The following is a 14,598-nucleotide window of genomic DNA, read 5'->3' as shown; positions in this document are numbered from 1 at the left end:
TGGGAGATAAGAATGTGTCCATGTATGTTCATCAACTGTACAAAGGTACCATAAATAAATAAATTAGGAGCTCCGTATAGAGTTGAGGACGATACCATACACCTAGTTTTCCATAACGTGCTGCCTAATGGGTGCTTTGGTTTTGCACGTGGCCCCCAGCTCTGCTCTGTGCGGAATTTCTTCCAGAAATGAACCGCAGAACGCCGAGGGGGCCTGATAACTCGGACTTCAGAGGCTGCAGGGGCCAGAGCAGGCAGTGGAGGAGGCGTGAGCGGGGTAAGGCCTTGGAAAGTGCAAGTAAGGAGACTCCCTGAATGAAGGCGTCTGTGTCCTGAGGCAAGGCTGGATCTGCAGGCTGCAGGATGCAGCAGAGGTTGGCATCACCCAGGCAGGGAGCCCGGTCCTCGGCCTTGACCAATAGGAAGGAAGAGTCTGTGGCTGATTCTATGGAGTTGACTGGTCCTTCCCAGTAGCATCAGGAGGATGAACTGAGATACTGAGTGTGATGTCTGTAGCTCAGAGCTCAGCTGGGAGGGGCCCTCCCCATGGGGTTCAGGACCCAGCATCTGGGTGGATCTTCACAGAGCACAGTGCAGGCTGGGGAAGTAGCCTCCCGGGACCTGGTGTTTCCTGGACTCCTAATGGATCATTAGTTGTCTGTGATTTTTATCAGTCCTGAGTTGGGAGGAAAATGCAAGTTAAGGGAAAGCCATCAGCCAACAGAAGCATGGTTCCCGCAACTTACCGGGGCCGTGGCTGACTTACTTTCCCCCAGCTCCTGCCCCACTCCTCTTTGCTTCTGCAACCACTTTAATGCATAATTTATGGATGAAATTAATAGACCAATCAAGCGAGGCTCTGCACCCAGTGCCGAGTTCAACAACAGATGTTTTCAGTAGAGATTATGTTAGAAAAATAACAACACAGAAAAAACGCGTGGTCATCAGTACTGCATTGGGAGCGCTAACAAGACTGACAGTCTCGCCAGTCACACCCCAGCGAGGGGCCTATGGCTGCTGGTGGTGCCGATTCTCTGTCTGCCGTGAGATCAGCCAGCCCCACTCCCTATGCCTCAGTTTTAGTTTATTCCCACGAGCCTGCATCCCAGGGCAATTGGTAGTTTACTCCCACGACCCTGCATCCCAGGGCAGTTAGTAGTTTATTCCCAGGACCCTGCATCCCAGGGAGAAAGTGGAGGCATATTCTTCAGGCCAGTAGAGTAGCCAGCAGGGTCCTTCTGTTAATTACCTGTCTGCCTCTGGGCTCTAGGATGGGGAGCTGCCCCCTGCCCACCTCCTGTGGCTCAGATTGCAGCTCAGTGAGGTGCTGTGTTTCCCTCTCCCCTCCTCCTGAAGACTCACGGGGTGACCCTTGGGTAAGAGAGAGGCGGGTCCGAGTCCTCACCCCACTGTGGCCCCTGCGATGGGGGGTGATGCAGTTTTCTATATCTCTCAGCCCCTCGGCTTCCTCATCAATAACACCTCCTGTTGTGAAGGTTACAGGGTGTCACACAGGTGAAACACTCGAGGGCTCACCTGACCCATAGCAAAGGCTCCCCAAGCTCCACTGAGGTCACTCGTATTTTCTAGGGAGCTTCCCATAAGCCCGTGCTGGGTCCCCGCTAGCAACAGGAGTCAAGACCCAGACTCCTTCATCCTGTGACCACATTGCTTGGAGACGTCAAGAAGTTTGGGTTTGTGCCTCACATTCATGAAAGATGGCAGAATTACACTTTTGAATCTGTCTCCAAAGGCTGCAAGCCCAGTGACAGATCACACAGGGTGGATTGCTGCAAAATCCTTTCATCGTGCTACTTAAAACTCGCACCCATCACGAGACCCAATTTCCCCTTGAAACTGGAACAGTTGACTCTTGAACAATTTGGGGATTAGAGGCACTGACCCTCCACGCAGTCGAAAATCTGCATAGAATTTATAGTCGGCCCTGGTATAAATGGTTTATCTGTATCCACACCCCTGGATTCAACCAAGGGAAGACGGTGCAGTATTATAGTATTTACTATTGAAAAAAAAAAAAAACATGTATAAGTAGACTCGCGCAGTTAAACCTGTGTTGTTCAAGGGTCAACTGTATCTCCAACACATCTTTTCATTGTAACGTTTGCATTTAAGAGCATTCACTTGTTCATTGTGGGCAGTCATGCTATACCAATATCCTGAAACCTGATTTTGTCTATTCTCCATTTATTTATTGAAACTGGACTTTGGGGGGGAAATAGCAGTATTTAAAATGCCCTCGTTCTTTTGTTACATCCAAGAAGCTCTGCTAAGGTACTGAGTGAGGACATTTATGGCTGAGATAAAGAAGGGCCTATGAAATCCTGAAATTACAGGCTGAATTCTGTATGATTTTGTGCCTTTTCCTGGGGAAACTTCCATTGCTTTAATTAGATCATGGGAAGTGGCTGGAAAGGGCAGAACAGGAAAGAAAGAGGCGCATGCATGGTGAGAGAAGGCAGCGCTGTGAGGTCAGGCGGGAATTTGCATCCGGATGCTGCGGCCCCAGGTGTGCGCCCACCTGCGGGTCCTGGCGCCGCGCGGTGCACTACCGCCCGCCGACGCTAGAGGGCGTGCCCGCGCACAGCCCGCCCCGCGCGGACCTCGGAGACGCTCCAAGGGGCCGACAGGGGGCGCTATATAAGGACGGACGGAGCCCAACCCGGAGACTCTGAGCCCGGCCACCTTCCCGGTGGAGGGAGGCTCCGCGGCCCTGGGGCCGGTGGGCGGGGCCGGAGGGCCGGAGGGAGGTCCCCCCCCCCCCGCGACCCGCGCACCAGGGGAAGAGACCCCACTTCTTCCAAATCCCGAGGTCGCCTTTTCCTTTGGGGTCGCTGGTGGGAGCTTTGCACTGAGTCCAGTGACCTTTGCAAAATCGTCTCGGGGTGTCTCGGAGGCAGATCCTAATCCTGGATTAGGATCTCAACTCCTCCCTTCGCTGTGTTACCTTGGACAAGGAATCCACCTCTCTGAGCCTCGGTTCCCTCCGCCCCTAAAATGGGGATAATGAGGTGCCCAGATGGTACAGCCGGGGCGAGAATTAAATGAGACCCTGTGCCTGCAGGCGCCCACATAGCAGGGCATCTGGTACAGGGTAAATCCTCGAACTACTCTTTAACTATTATTAGTGTTACTCTTATTACCTATCATTGTTACTACAGTATTACTACTATCTGATTACTATTACTGTATTACTATATTTTTGTATTTATACACTGGGCTGCAGTTTGGCCATTCTAGATATCTGTCTCAAAAGACCTGTTCCTTTGGTTAGAACACGTAGTTCTAAAACTTTTTAATCTTTTCCATTCTTAAAAGTTATCCAAGGGCCTAAAGTGTTTCTGGTTTTGTGCAATGTACTCCCATGCCACAGAACTTCACCCCAGTTAAATCGATCTGGCTAGAACACCTCTGTGGGCAGAGCAATCAGATGAAGACTCAGGATTGCTGGTTTGAAAGACTCCTGCCGGCTTCTTGCAGGAAAGAGAAAGAAAAGCCAGCCTCCTCAAGGGTAACCCCAAAGACCATGTGGCCCAAAGGCCCCAGGCTGGGAGGCAGGCGGCCTGGGTTCCGATTCTGGTTCTGCCCGTGTGACTTCAGTGGGGTGCTCCGTCTCTGAATGTGTGCTCAGCTGGAGACAAGGAGGTCAGTGGATTCACATCCTTTTGGTTCCTGCAGCTGTGATGACCTGGCTCCTGGTTTTCCCTTACCTGTTAGAAGAGTCTGGTATTTTCATGGGTCCGAGGAAGGAGAAACCGGCCATTGCCAGCCTCAATGGGGGGACATGGATTCACAAAGTCCTCTGTTGGACCTAAGTTCAGCCACTGCCTACACATGACCTTGGCAAGTTACTCCTTATTCCTCCCGCAAGGGTCAGCATGTGGTGACATTCAGGGTAGGACACGTGAACTTCAACCTTCACTTTCAGCTGGAGTCCCAGCCGGAAGCCCTGCAGAGAGGGAGGTGGCCAGAGGTGTCCATCAGCTGGAGCCCAAGGTCCCCAGGGACCATGTTACGAAGGAAAAAGTGCCCGGCACTGATTGACCTCAGGCTCTGGTCAAAGGCAAGTCCACCTTCCTTCATGGAGCCCGTCTCCAGCTGAGCAAGGTCACAGTGCCCTCTGGAAGGACTCTGAATAACCTAAGAGTGGGTTCCTGTCCAAGTCCATCCCTCTCTAGCTGTGCAATGCTGATGTGATGGCCTAACCTCTGAGCCTCAGTTTCCTCCACTGGAAAATGAGGGTGCTGATTCTCCAAACTGATGGCACAAACATCACCCATGGAGCACTCCCCCGCCCTGCCCTCTCGCTGGGCCCAGGTTCGGATGCTTCAGTCCTGGTGTTGCTTTCTTCTACTCCCTAATCAGGAGAACTGATACCCACCATCAAAGCTGAAGGTCAGGAGTTGAAATTGTGAACCAAGCTCCAAAGCATTAAGGATAAATGTATCTCTGCACCCCAATGTTCACAGCAGCACTATTTACGATAGCCAAGACAGAGAAGAAATCTAAGTGTCCATCAATAGAAGAATGGATAAAGGAGATGTGGCATATATATGTGTGTATATATATATATATATATATATATATATATATATATATATATATATATATATATATATATATTGGAATATTACTCAGCCATATAAAGGGGCGAAACAATGCCATTTGCAGCAACTTGCATGGACCTAGAGATTATCACACTAACTGAAATAAGTCAGGCAGAGAAAGACAAATACCATATGATATCGCTTATATGTAGAATCTAAAAAAAAGGATACAGATGAACTTATTTACAAAATAGAAATAGACTCACAGACAGAAAACAAACATATGGTTACCAAAGGGGAAAGGAGGGGGAGGGATAAAGTAGGAATTTGTAATTAACAGATACACACTACTATAGATAAACAACAAGGTCCTACTGTATAGCACAGGGAGCTATATTCAATATCTTGTAATAACCTGTAATGGAAAAGACTCTGAAAAAGAATAGATTCATTTTATATTATATTATACTAATATTATATTACATAATAACTGAATCACTTTGCTGTATACCTGAAACTAACACAATATTTTAAATCAATTATACTTCAATTTTTTTTAAAAAAAGGATAAATGTGTCTCCAGGGGACACAGGCGTAGTGTCTGTAGCTGACCCTGCCTGATATTTGAGATAGTCACAGACCAGGACCCCAGTAACCGCCCGCCCCTGGCCTTTCCCTGAGCAGGCCTGATGGAGAAGAGCAGGGGAGAGGCAGCCAGGAGAGGAGGAGGGAGCTTGCAGCTCTGATAACTGAGGGCTCAAAGCCCGGCGCCTGCAGATCTACACTGGCTAGTCCCAAGGTCTCTCCACATGATGCCCAAACAATTCCAGAATGTTAGTTCTTCATTAGAGATGCTAAAGACAGAAAGGAACAAAAGATCTCATTAATATTGAAATCTGAACAATGCTGACAGGAACAAAAGGTTGGGGATGGAGCAATATCTATCCTCTGGCCAACAGGAAATATATGACACATCTCCCATTAGAATGGAACAATGAAAGTCCAAATTACCAGCATCAAGAAGGACAAAATTAGGCAATAACATCCAAACTGCCTGACAACTTATTCTTAGCTGCCTGGCTCCTGGCGATGGGCGAAGGGGAGGGAATTCATGCCGAGAAACAGAAGAGTAGTGTTTTCTGCAGGAATGTGTGCCAAACCTTTGCCAAAAGAGAAAGAAATGGGCTTAAACCACTTCTGGATTTTTCTCCATCTCCTTCTAAGAACATTAGGATCCATCTGAGAGTTTCTCTGGAAGCCCGTTGGAGCCCACAGCAGACAAGGACCCTTTGGAGAGAAGTCAGTGCAGAGAGACTGTTCTGAACTTATTTCATCAACACTGCGAGATCCCCACGAGGTCCTCAATCCCACCCCCCAGGTGCCTGGGCCTCACCTTCCATTAGGTTTATCTCCTACAGTGCAGGACACGTGGAAGGTGAGAACCACAGCCCCCGGGCAAAACGCGTCTGCACATCTCTTTCAACTGGATGACTTGCCAACAACCAAAAGTCTTACATAAAATGTGGACTTTCAGAAACACCTGTCTTTAATTCTGTCTTCACAGGAGAGAGGAAATAGGAAGGGACTGTTTGTCCACTTTTCGGTACCATGAATTTGCACATGCAGTGGATTAATGCTTACTCACCACCCACTGAGCCCAGACACTTAAACCTCTCCCGCCTCAGTTTCCTGGGCTGTAAAATGGGCATAAGAGTGGTACCTACTCTGTCGGGGTGCTGGGCGGGTCGGAGGCTTCAATGTGTAAAGAACCAGTGGACCAGAGTCTGGCACGGTGTCACCGTGGGCTGTGGCTGTTCTCGCTGCTCCTTCTAACAGACCCTTCAGGGCAGGAAGAGAAGTGAGACACGGACCTGCCCTCAAGGGGCAAACCTACCACCTGTACGGGGGCACACGACATGCTGAGTCCCTAATACGTGCATCTACAGGGCACAGAAGCACAGAGGTGAGGACCCCGGTGTGGGAGGCGGGATGCAGAACGGCAGGAAGGAGGTGGCTGCACAGAGCAGGGGCACCTGAGCCAGAGTCCAGAGGACACAGCTGGGGCGTGTCCAGATGCAGGGAGTCGGGGAGGGATACTGGGCCCAGGAAGTAGCACGGGCCCAGGAAAAAGATGCGCAAAGCCTCCACCTGTTTGGGGACCTAGGTAGGGGTCCAGTGTTCTTGGGATACAGGGATATCCCTGGTGAATAAACCCTCCCTCGCTCTCTCATGCTTAGACCAGGTGCTTTTGGCTAAAGTGGTGCCACCTCTAGACCCACAGGTGGGCGTTTGACCCAAGCAAGACCAAGGCGTATATTCTCTTCTATGGCCACAGAACTACAGGATCAAGAATGGACGCAAGAGTCAGTTCCATTCACTTCTGGGATCTTGTTGGAAGCATCAGGGAAGAGAAGCTTCGTTTCTCTGGACTTGAATATGAAATGACATAAACCTCTGGGCGTCGGAGGCCATATATAGAAAGAGTCCCAGCAACGGGAATGCAACTAGAGATGATCATCTAAGTGAAGTCAGTCAGGAAGAGAAAGACAAATATCATATGATATCACTTATGGATGGAATCTAAAGTACAACACGAATGAACCTGTCTGCAAAAAAGAAACAGACTCACACATATGGAGAAGAGACTTGTGGTTGCCAAGGGGGAGGGGGGTGGGGAGGGATGGAGTGGCAGTTTGGGATTAGCAGATGCAAAGTAGTATCTACAGGATAGATAAAAAACAAGGTCGTACTGTACAGCACAGGGAACTATATTCAGTATCCTGCGATAAACTATAGTGGAAAAGAATATGAGAAGAATATGTGTATATATATATGTATATGTATAATTGACTCATTTTGCTGTACAGCAGAAATGAACACATTGTAAATCAACTATATTTCAAGAAAAAAATAAATGTATAGAAAGAGTCCATCTGAGAATAAATACAAGATAGAAGATAACAGAACTAAGGGATGGAGAGAAACCAAAACCTAACGAGCTTCTGATCCATTTTGCCTGAGGTCATTATGGCCACTTTTAGTTACATGAACCAATATACTTTCTTTACTGGTTCAAGTAAGTGAGATTTGGGTTTCTGTTCCTTATCCACAAACAAAATGCCCAGATATAACTAGGGAGGGAATTCAAGTTATAACTGCCAGACCCCATGGGCTATCACAGCTGTGCAATCCCACCCACTGGATAACGCTATGTTTCACGCAATGAGCGTAGTTCAATCATGTCTCTCTAGAGCACCGATTCCAAGAAATATATTCCCTATAATATTATAACTCTCCAGATTCAAATTTGAGGAAGACTTAGTCCCACAGCCCTTTGGCAGCTGCTGAAAATTAGCCCAGGAAATTCTGCTGATTTATCAAAGCTGATATTTCTTCCAGAGGTGACATGGGACGCTAGTAACCGCACAGTGTATGTAAGCAGCAGGGAAATTTTGATTTCCCTCTGACAGCCCATCCATCAGAAGATTCTGCCTTCAACGTTAGCAGGCCAAGTTTGAACATACGATGCCTCCCAGGGGATGGGAGGGCTTTAGGATGTGAATGCCCTTTTGTTAGTCCTTTTGCTTCTCTTTGCTGCTAGTCCAGTTGATGCTGGAAGCTGGGAAACTGAACTGTTGCAGGGATAAGACGGAGGGCAGCATCCTTGAGACGGTACACCCACCCCACCAGTACACATGATTGTATTTTTATTTCTCTCCAAGAGTAAAGAGTTCATCCCCTATCAGTGATGCATGACTGGCTTCTGGGGTTCTGGGAACTACAGTTCATTGACCAACAATACAGTTATTAATCGCAGAAAAACAAGAGCCCACCAGCATGAGCTAACAAGAAAGGCACTCAAACATTACAATATAATATAAAATAGATAACCAACAAGGACCTACTCTATAGCCCAGAGAACTATACTCAATATTGTGTAATAACCTATAAGGGTAAAGAATCTGAAAAAGAAAATATATATATATATCACTTTGCTGTATACCTAAAACTAACACAACATTGTAAATCAGCTATACTTCAATATAAATAAATAAATATCGATAAATAAAATGCTTAAAAATTACAATATAGTCACGCTCTAAAATGGTATTTTCCCCATATGATATCATTTATGAGTTTAATCTAAAATACTACAAATGAATTTATCTGTCATATCAAACAGAAACAGACTCACAGACATAGAAAACAGACTTGTGGTTGCCAAGGGGGAGGGGGGTGAGGGAGGGAAGGACTGTGAATTTGGGATGAGCAGATGCAAACTAGTATATATAGGATGGATAAACAACAAAGTCCTATTGTATAGCACAGGGAACTATATTTAATATCCTATGATAAACCATAATGGAAAAGAATATGAAAATGAATATGTGTATACCTGAGTCACTTTGCTGTACAGCAGAAATTAACATAACATTATAAGTCAACTATACTTCAATAAAATTTTTTAAAAATTAAAAAAAAAGTATAATAATTTATCCTCTTCCAAAATTCCACATTGAGATTGTATCACACACCATTTCAACCATTTAATGAAAATTCAATTATTTGTGTTAATAAATAAGAATAAGAGTAATAAATAAGAATAAATAAGAATAAGAGTAGATTTCCATCTGACAACACATCCATCAGAAGATATGAAGAAGAGAAGACTAGAATAAAGAAGGAAAAATTCGAGTTATCTTCAACTTCTCCCAAATCTTATCTAAGATTCCCCTCAACACCACCTGTAAAAGTAGACCTCACCATACATTGCCACAGGAAGTTTGCAAGGCTCAAATGCAAGAAATTGAAAACAAAATCAAGCAAACAAACAAACCCCAAATGTCTTTTGAACTTGTAAAGGCTCAGGTGTTCTTTAAAGGATTTTCAAGGATTACTTTGATTATGGGTAGTTCTGCCTTACATGTGCTAACAAGTCTCTGCAGATCTTTCCACTGTCCTATTATCATTCCATTTTATAGAGAAGAAAACTGCGCTCAAGGAGATTCAGTCATTTTCCCCAGGTCAAACAGAAAAGAAGATGGAACCAGGATTGGAACCAACATCATTTGCCTGAAAGCTTAACCAAGGAATTCACTCCCCCTGCATTCTTTTTCTTTATAGGGAACCAAAAGTTCCTCTTTAACTTTCACTGTTGGAACCTAAAAAGCACAAATCTACTCCGCATTCCAAAGGATGGCCCTTGAAAGACTTCAAAAGAGCTGTCATGTTTCCCTCTTCACTTCTCCCTGGGCCTTTTCTTCTCATCACCAGGCTCAACACTCACACTTCCTTCAATCATTTCTCCTGTGATTTGATTTCAAGGGCCCTCAGCCCCTCAGACACTCTTTGATCCAATACGATCCAATTTCCAGCCTTCCTCTTATGCCTAGAAAGATACAAAATTCTCCATCAGAGGAACGAGTGACATGTACCATCTTTGACTTATAGAGACCAGGGGACAAGAAATAGCTCCCTTTCCTCTGAAAACTACTATCAAAAAACCAGCAGCACAAGTGTGACGAGAAATCACAAATATCCTTCCACCTCCATGTGGGAGGCAAGAGGAAAGGGTGGAGACTGCGGTGATCTGGATGCATCAGCCTTACGCACAGTGGCGTCCGCTGGTCACTTCCAGGTTGAGGGTCACAGGAAGCAGTGTGGGCCCAGGGCTACTCGACCTTGTGAATTTCAGAAGCTGGAAATCCAGATTTCTATGTGATTTGCCAACTTTTACAGGATGGCAGCAAATTAAATACACACACACACTCACACACACACACACACACACACACACTCCTCTGAACCAGATGCAGCCTGCAGTCTGCCTACCTGTGACCTCTCTTCTGGGGTCACACACCCATTAATGCCAACAAAAATCATATCAGCCTGTGGCAGCTGCTTCAGACAGGTGGTTCCACAGGGAATTAGAGCCATGATCTTGTAACAACTTTTAATGGAGTATAAGCTGTAAAAATATGGAATCGCCATGTTGTACACCTAAAATTAATACAATATTGTAAATTCACTATACTTCAAATAAAAAACACAGCTGGTTCATCAGATCTCACTGTGAACAAAACTGCCAAGGTTTCTTGCACACACACACATGCAATTAATATGCATCTTCTATGTATGTTTTTTTTTTTTTTAACGTAGAAGTAGTTGTCCACTTAAAATGTGACACAGGGCCTCCCTGGTGGCGCAGTGGTTGAGAGTCCGCCTGCCGATGCAGGGGAGACGGGTTCGTGCCCCGGTCTGGGAGGATCCCATATGCCGCGGAGCGGCTGGGCCCGTGAGCCATGGCCGCTGGGCCTGTGCGTCCGGAGCCTGTGCTCCGCGACGGGAGAGGCCACAGCAGTGAGAGGCCCGCGTACAGCAAAAAAAAAAAAAATGTGACACAGATCACTTCCAATCTTGCCAAGGCTCCAGCCCTTCAAAATCCTTTATGTCCTCAGATTTATTCCCCCTGACGTCATACGGTCCCAAGTCAAAGAAGCCAATTTGTGTATCACTACAATTTACACCATCCTAAATTTATACTTTGTCCCTTACCTAAGTCACAATCCCAACGCTCAGAATTTCCATTGCATGACGACCTTTGGTGAAACCTGCAAGACCCTCACTGGGGAATCACACAGCGTTTCCTGCACCATGAGGAAGTGACCGGGTGACAAATCCACAGACCAAGGGGGGTCTCTCCCTGGGGTGCTAATGAGCATCCACGTGTTTAGGTGCCCCTGGGGTGACGCCCAGGCCAGCGGACAGCTCTGAGGATGACGCTGTACATCTTAGCGTTATGACAAAATTTATGACAAATATTGACACGAAAGCAATGACAAATACATCACAGCCATTTAGTGAATCCCCCTCAATTGACCCAGGCGCCGGGATCTGCAACAGAGCCTGGGCTCCCCTAGAAACGTCTTACAGCAGCTCTGCGCTTGGGGGTCTGCAGGCTCTCGTTTGCTAAGATCAGGCCACCGTTCGCTAGAAGACAGCCCCAGCTTCATGAGGCCACGAACGCGACCGCTGAGCCAGAAACTACTGTCCTCCAAAGCAATTTCTCTCTCGGGCTCAGGGGAGGATACTTTTAGTATATTTCTGCGAAGGGAAGACAACCAAGTACACGGCAGCAATGGGACCCATGAACTTGGGCTTGCCTCTGTGGGTAGAGCTCTCCAGGCAGGACAGTGGAGGTCCCGCCCTGGGCGGCTCCACGCCAGGCTCGCGGGAGGGAACAAGGCTGAGGGGTCTACAGAGCTGAGCCATCTGTTTGAGCCCAGGGTGGCATAATCACACAGATGCCACCTCCGTGGGCCACACCAGTGTCTCCCTCCTGGGATGGTAAATAACATGTATTTTCAAAGGCAACCAAGGGCAATGAATCAATATTTTTCATTCTGTGCAGATGAGTTTGTATGACTTGGCTCAGATCTTTCTAGACTCAGAATGTCGAAGGCTTTAGATTTGTTTAATCAAACTTGCCCACAGAGTCCGAGGCTGCCAGGAGCCCCAGGGCAAGGCTGTGTGTACTTTGAAGCCAGTCCACCTTCGGTCTCGAGGGGAGAATTAGCATTCCACCCAGAAAGCAGGCGATGCCAAATTGGGGTTTCCTAAGGATTAATTTTTTTTTTAAATTAGGCCTCACAGACACATCAATTCTTCCTTATCAAAACCATCTCCGGCTTAAGGCACAGCCTCCTGCAGGTCACTGTAAGAAGGAAGGAATCCCTTCCAGATCTTTTCCACCACAGGGAAAACCCTGCAGGATTTTCTGTCCACCACAAAGTTCTTCAGACGGGGACCAAGTTTCATTTCACCTCTGAACAGGAGCCAGCAGAGCAGAAAGAAGGCAGAACTCAGCATTACAGTGTTTTTCTAAAATGAATGAAGACATAGGACCTGGGAGCTCTCTTAGCAGCTTAAAGAGAAAGGATCATTCTAAAGATGTAAGTCTTTCTCTCAGGGTCTCTGCTGCAAGAGGAAACTGCCAATCAGGGCGCCAAGAAAAAACGGGCAGAAACTCTAAATTCAGTGATTCAAACAGACCCCTGCAAAGATATGAGAAAACATCATGGGCTGGTTCCTGGCTGAATATGGAGTCCTAAATCCAGCTAATTAGGATGGAGGATGCAGCAGAAATGTGCCATGGCCAGATTTCCCCAGACTGTGAGCTGTGTCCCACTGGCACCCAAATGAAGTTAGGGGGCACATGGATGGACTTTTTAAAAAGTTAATAGTCGTTTATTTTCATGTGTATTAAGAAAAAATTAGTACATCAAGCTCATGGATTTTATTGTCCTCTAATGAGACATTTAAGATATTTAAGGTTGAAAAGTGAGGCATTTAAAGAAAATATAATGAGTAAATTATATTATTTGGCACAGGAAGTTGGCAAAAATTGCGAAGATGGCAGGTAGCTGGCTAAAATTCAGGAAATATTGTCCTTTGAGCAAAAGAAGGGGAAGAGAATTGTTTCCGCTCACGATTAAGACCGGGGGAAGGAAGCAGCACGGCGCGTGCAGCCTCCTCTGATTCCAGGCGAGTCCCTGGCATCACTCCCTCCGTCCTCAGCATCCTCATCCCGGTCTCAGCCCTTCGAGCCTGGGATGCTCAGGGCAGCCCCGGGACAGAAGGGGAGGGAAAGGACTGAACACCTGGGAATCTGGAGGTAACGCCCGCGGTACCTTGACGACATCTTCATCCGCAGACCTGCATTCCACAGCCTCCGACATGTCCACCACGGAACCATCCTCTTGAACGGCCACGACCTTGACGGGAACCGAAACAACCTTTCCGGTGAGAATGGCCGTGTTCAGAACCTCCGTGTCCTGCGCGGGAGAAAAGAGGGCGCGTGTCAGCCACAGGCACACCCGTGAGCCCCGGGAGGGGTCACCAGGGGTATATATATATATTTCAGATTCTCTTGCCTTATAGGTTGTTATAAAATATTGAGTTCCCTGTGCTATACAGTAGGTCCTTACTGGTTATCTATTTTATATATGGTAGTGTGTATATGTTAATCCCAACTCCTAATTTTTCTGCCACCCCCTTTGGTAACCATAAGTTTGTTTTCCATGTCTGTGAGTCTCTTTCTGTTTTGGAAATAAGTTCATTTGTATCTTTTTTCTTCTTTCTTTTAGATTCCACATAAAAGTGATATCTTATGATATTTATCTTTCTCTGTCTGACTTACTTCACTTAGTGTGATCATCTCTAAGTTCATCCATGTTGCTGCAAATGGCATGATTTCATTCTTTTTGATGGCTGAGTAATATTCCATTGTATGTGTGTATATATATATATATATATATATATATATATATATATATATATATATATATATATATATATCCCACATCTTCTTTATCCATTCATCCGCCCATGGACGACCCTTTCTGTTGTTTCTGAGTTCTAAATCTTGCTGCTATCATTCTTTCACATCCCACATGAAATTCTTCAGTGAATCTTCTCAGATCTCCCTTTGCACATCCAGAATAGGACCGACCTCACCAACTCCACCTCCAGAACTACATCCTTGGCCGAAGCTACCATTTACTGCAGCACAGTCCTAGGGAATCTGGCTTTTGCCCTTATTCCCCTTCAGTCTTTGCTCAACACGGCAGTCAGAGTAAGACCATTAAGATACCTGTCAGACCTTGCTCTCCTCAAACCCCATCTCACACAAACATAAGGTCTTTATCAAAAGTCAAGAGAAAGATAAATACCATATGATACCTCTTATATGTAGAATCTCTAATATGACATAAATGAATGTATCTATGAAACAGAAACAGAATCATGGACATAGAGAACAGACTGGTGGTTGCCAAGAAGGAGGGGGTCGGAGGAGGGATGGAGTGGGAGGTTGGGGTCAGCAGATGTAAGCGTTTATATACAGAATGGATAAACAACAAGGTCCAACTGTAGAGCACAGGGAACTATATTCAATATCCTGTGATAAACCATCATGGAAAAGAATATTTCAAAAAGAATGTAGGGACTCCCCTGGCGGTCCAGCGGTTAAAACT

General features: G+C 46.2%; 1 protein-coding gene across 2 annotated transcripts in view; it reads right to left on the bottom strand.

Moving 5' to 3' along the window:
• LOC309814977 (transmembrane protein 132D-like) overlaps window positions 1-14,598 on the bottom strand; it is a 159,514-nt gene that overhangs the window by 113,094 nt on the left and 31,822 nt on the right. Inside the window, exon 3 of one of the 2 annotated variants that reach the window (XM_082641333.1) lies at window positions 13,255-13,398. In XM_082641333.1, coding sequence (XP_082497459.1) covers window positions 13,255-13,398 — 144 coding nt within the window. Of the gene's footprint in view, window positions 1-12,670; window positions 13,399-14,598 lie in introns of those variants that run through there. The other variant, XM_082641332.1, reaches the window with a different exon arrangement.

Source organism: Mesoplodon mirus (genome assembly GCF_964341445.2).
Source record: "Mesoplodon mirus genome assembly, chromosome: 13".
NCBI classification, from domain to species: domain Eukaryota; kingdom Metazoa; phylum Chordata; class Mammalia; order Artiodactyla; family Ziphiidae; genus Mesoplodon; species Mesoplodon mirus.
The sequence above is the reverse complement of the archived record's forward strand: the minus strand, read 5'-3'. Positions and strand labels throughout refer to the sequence as shown.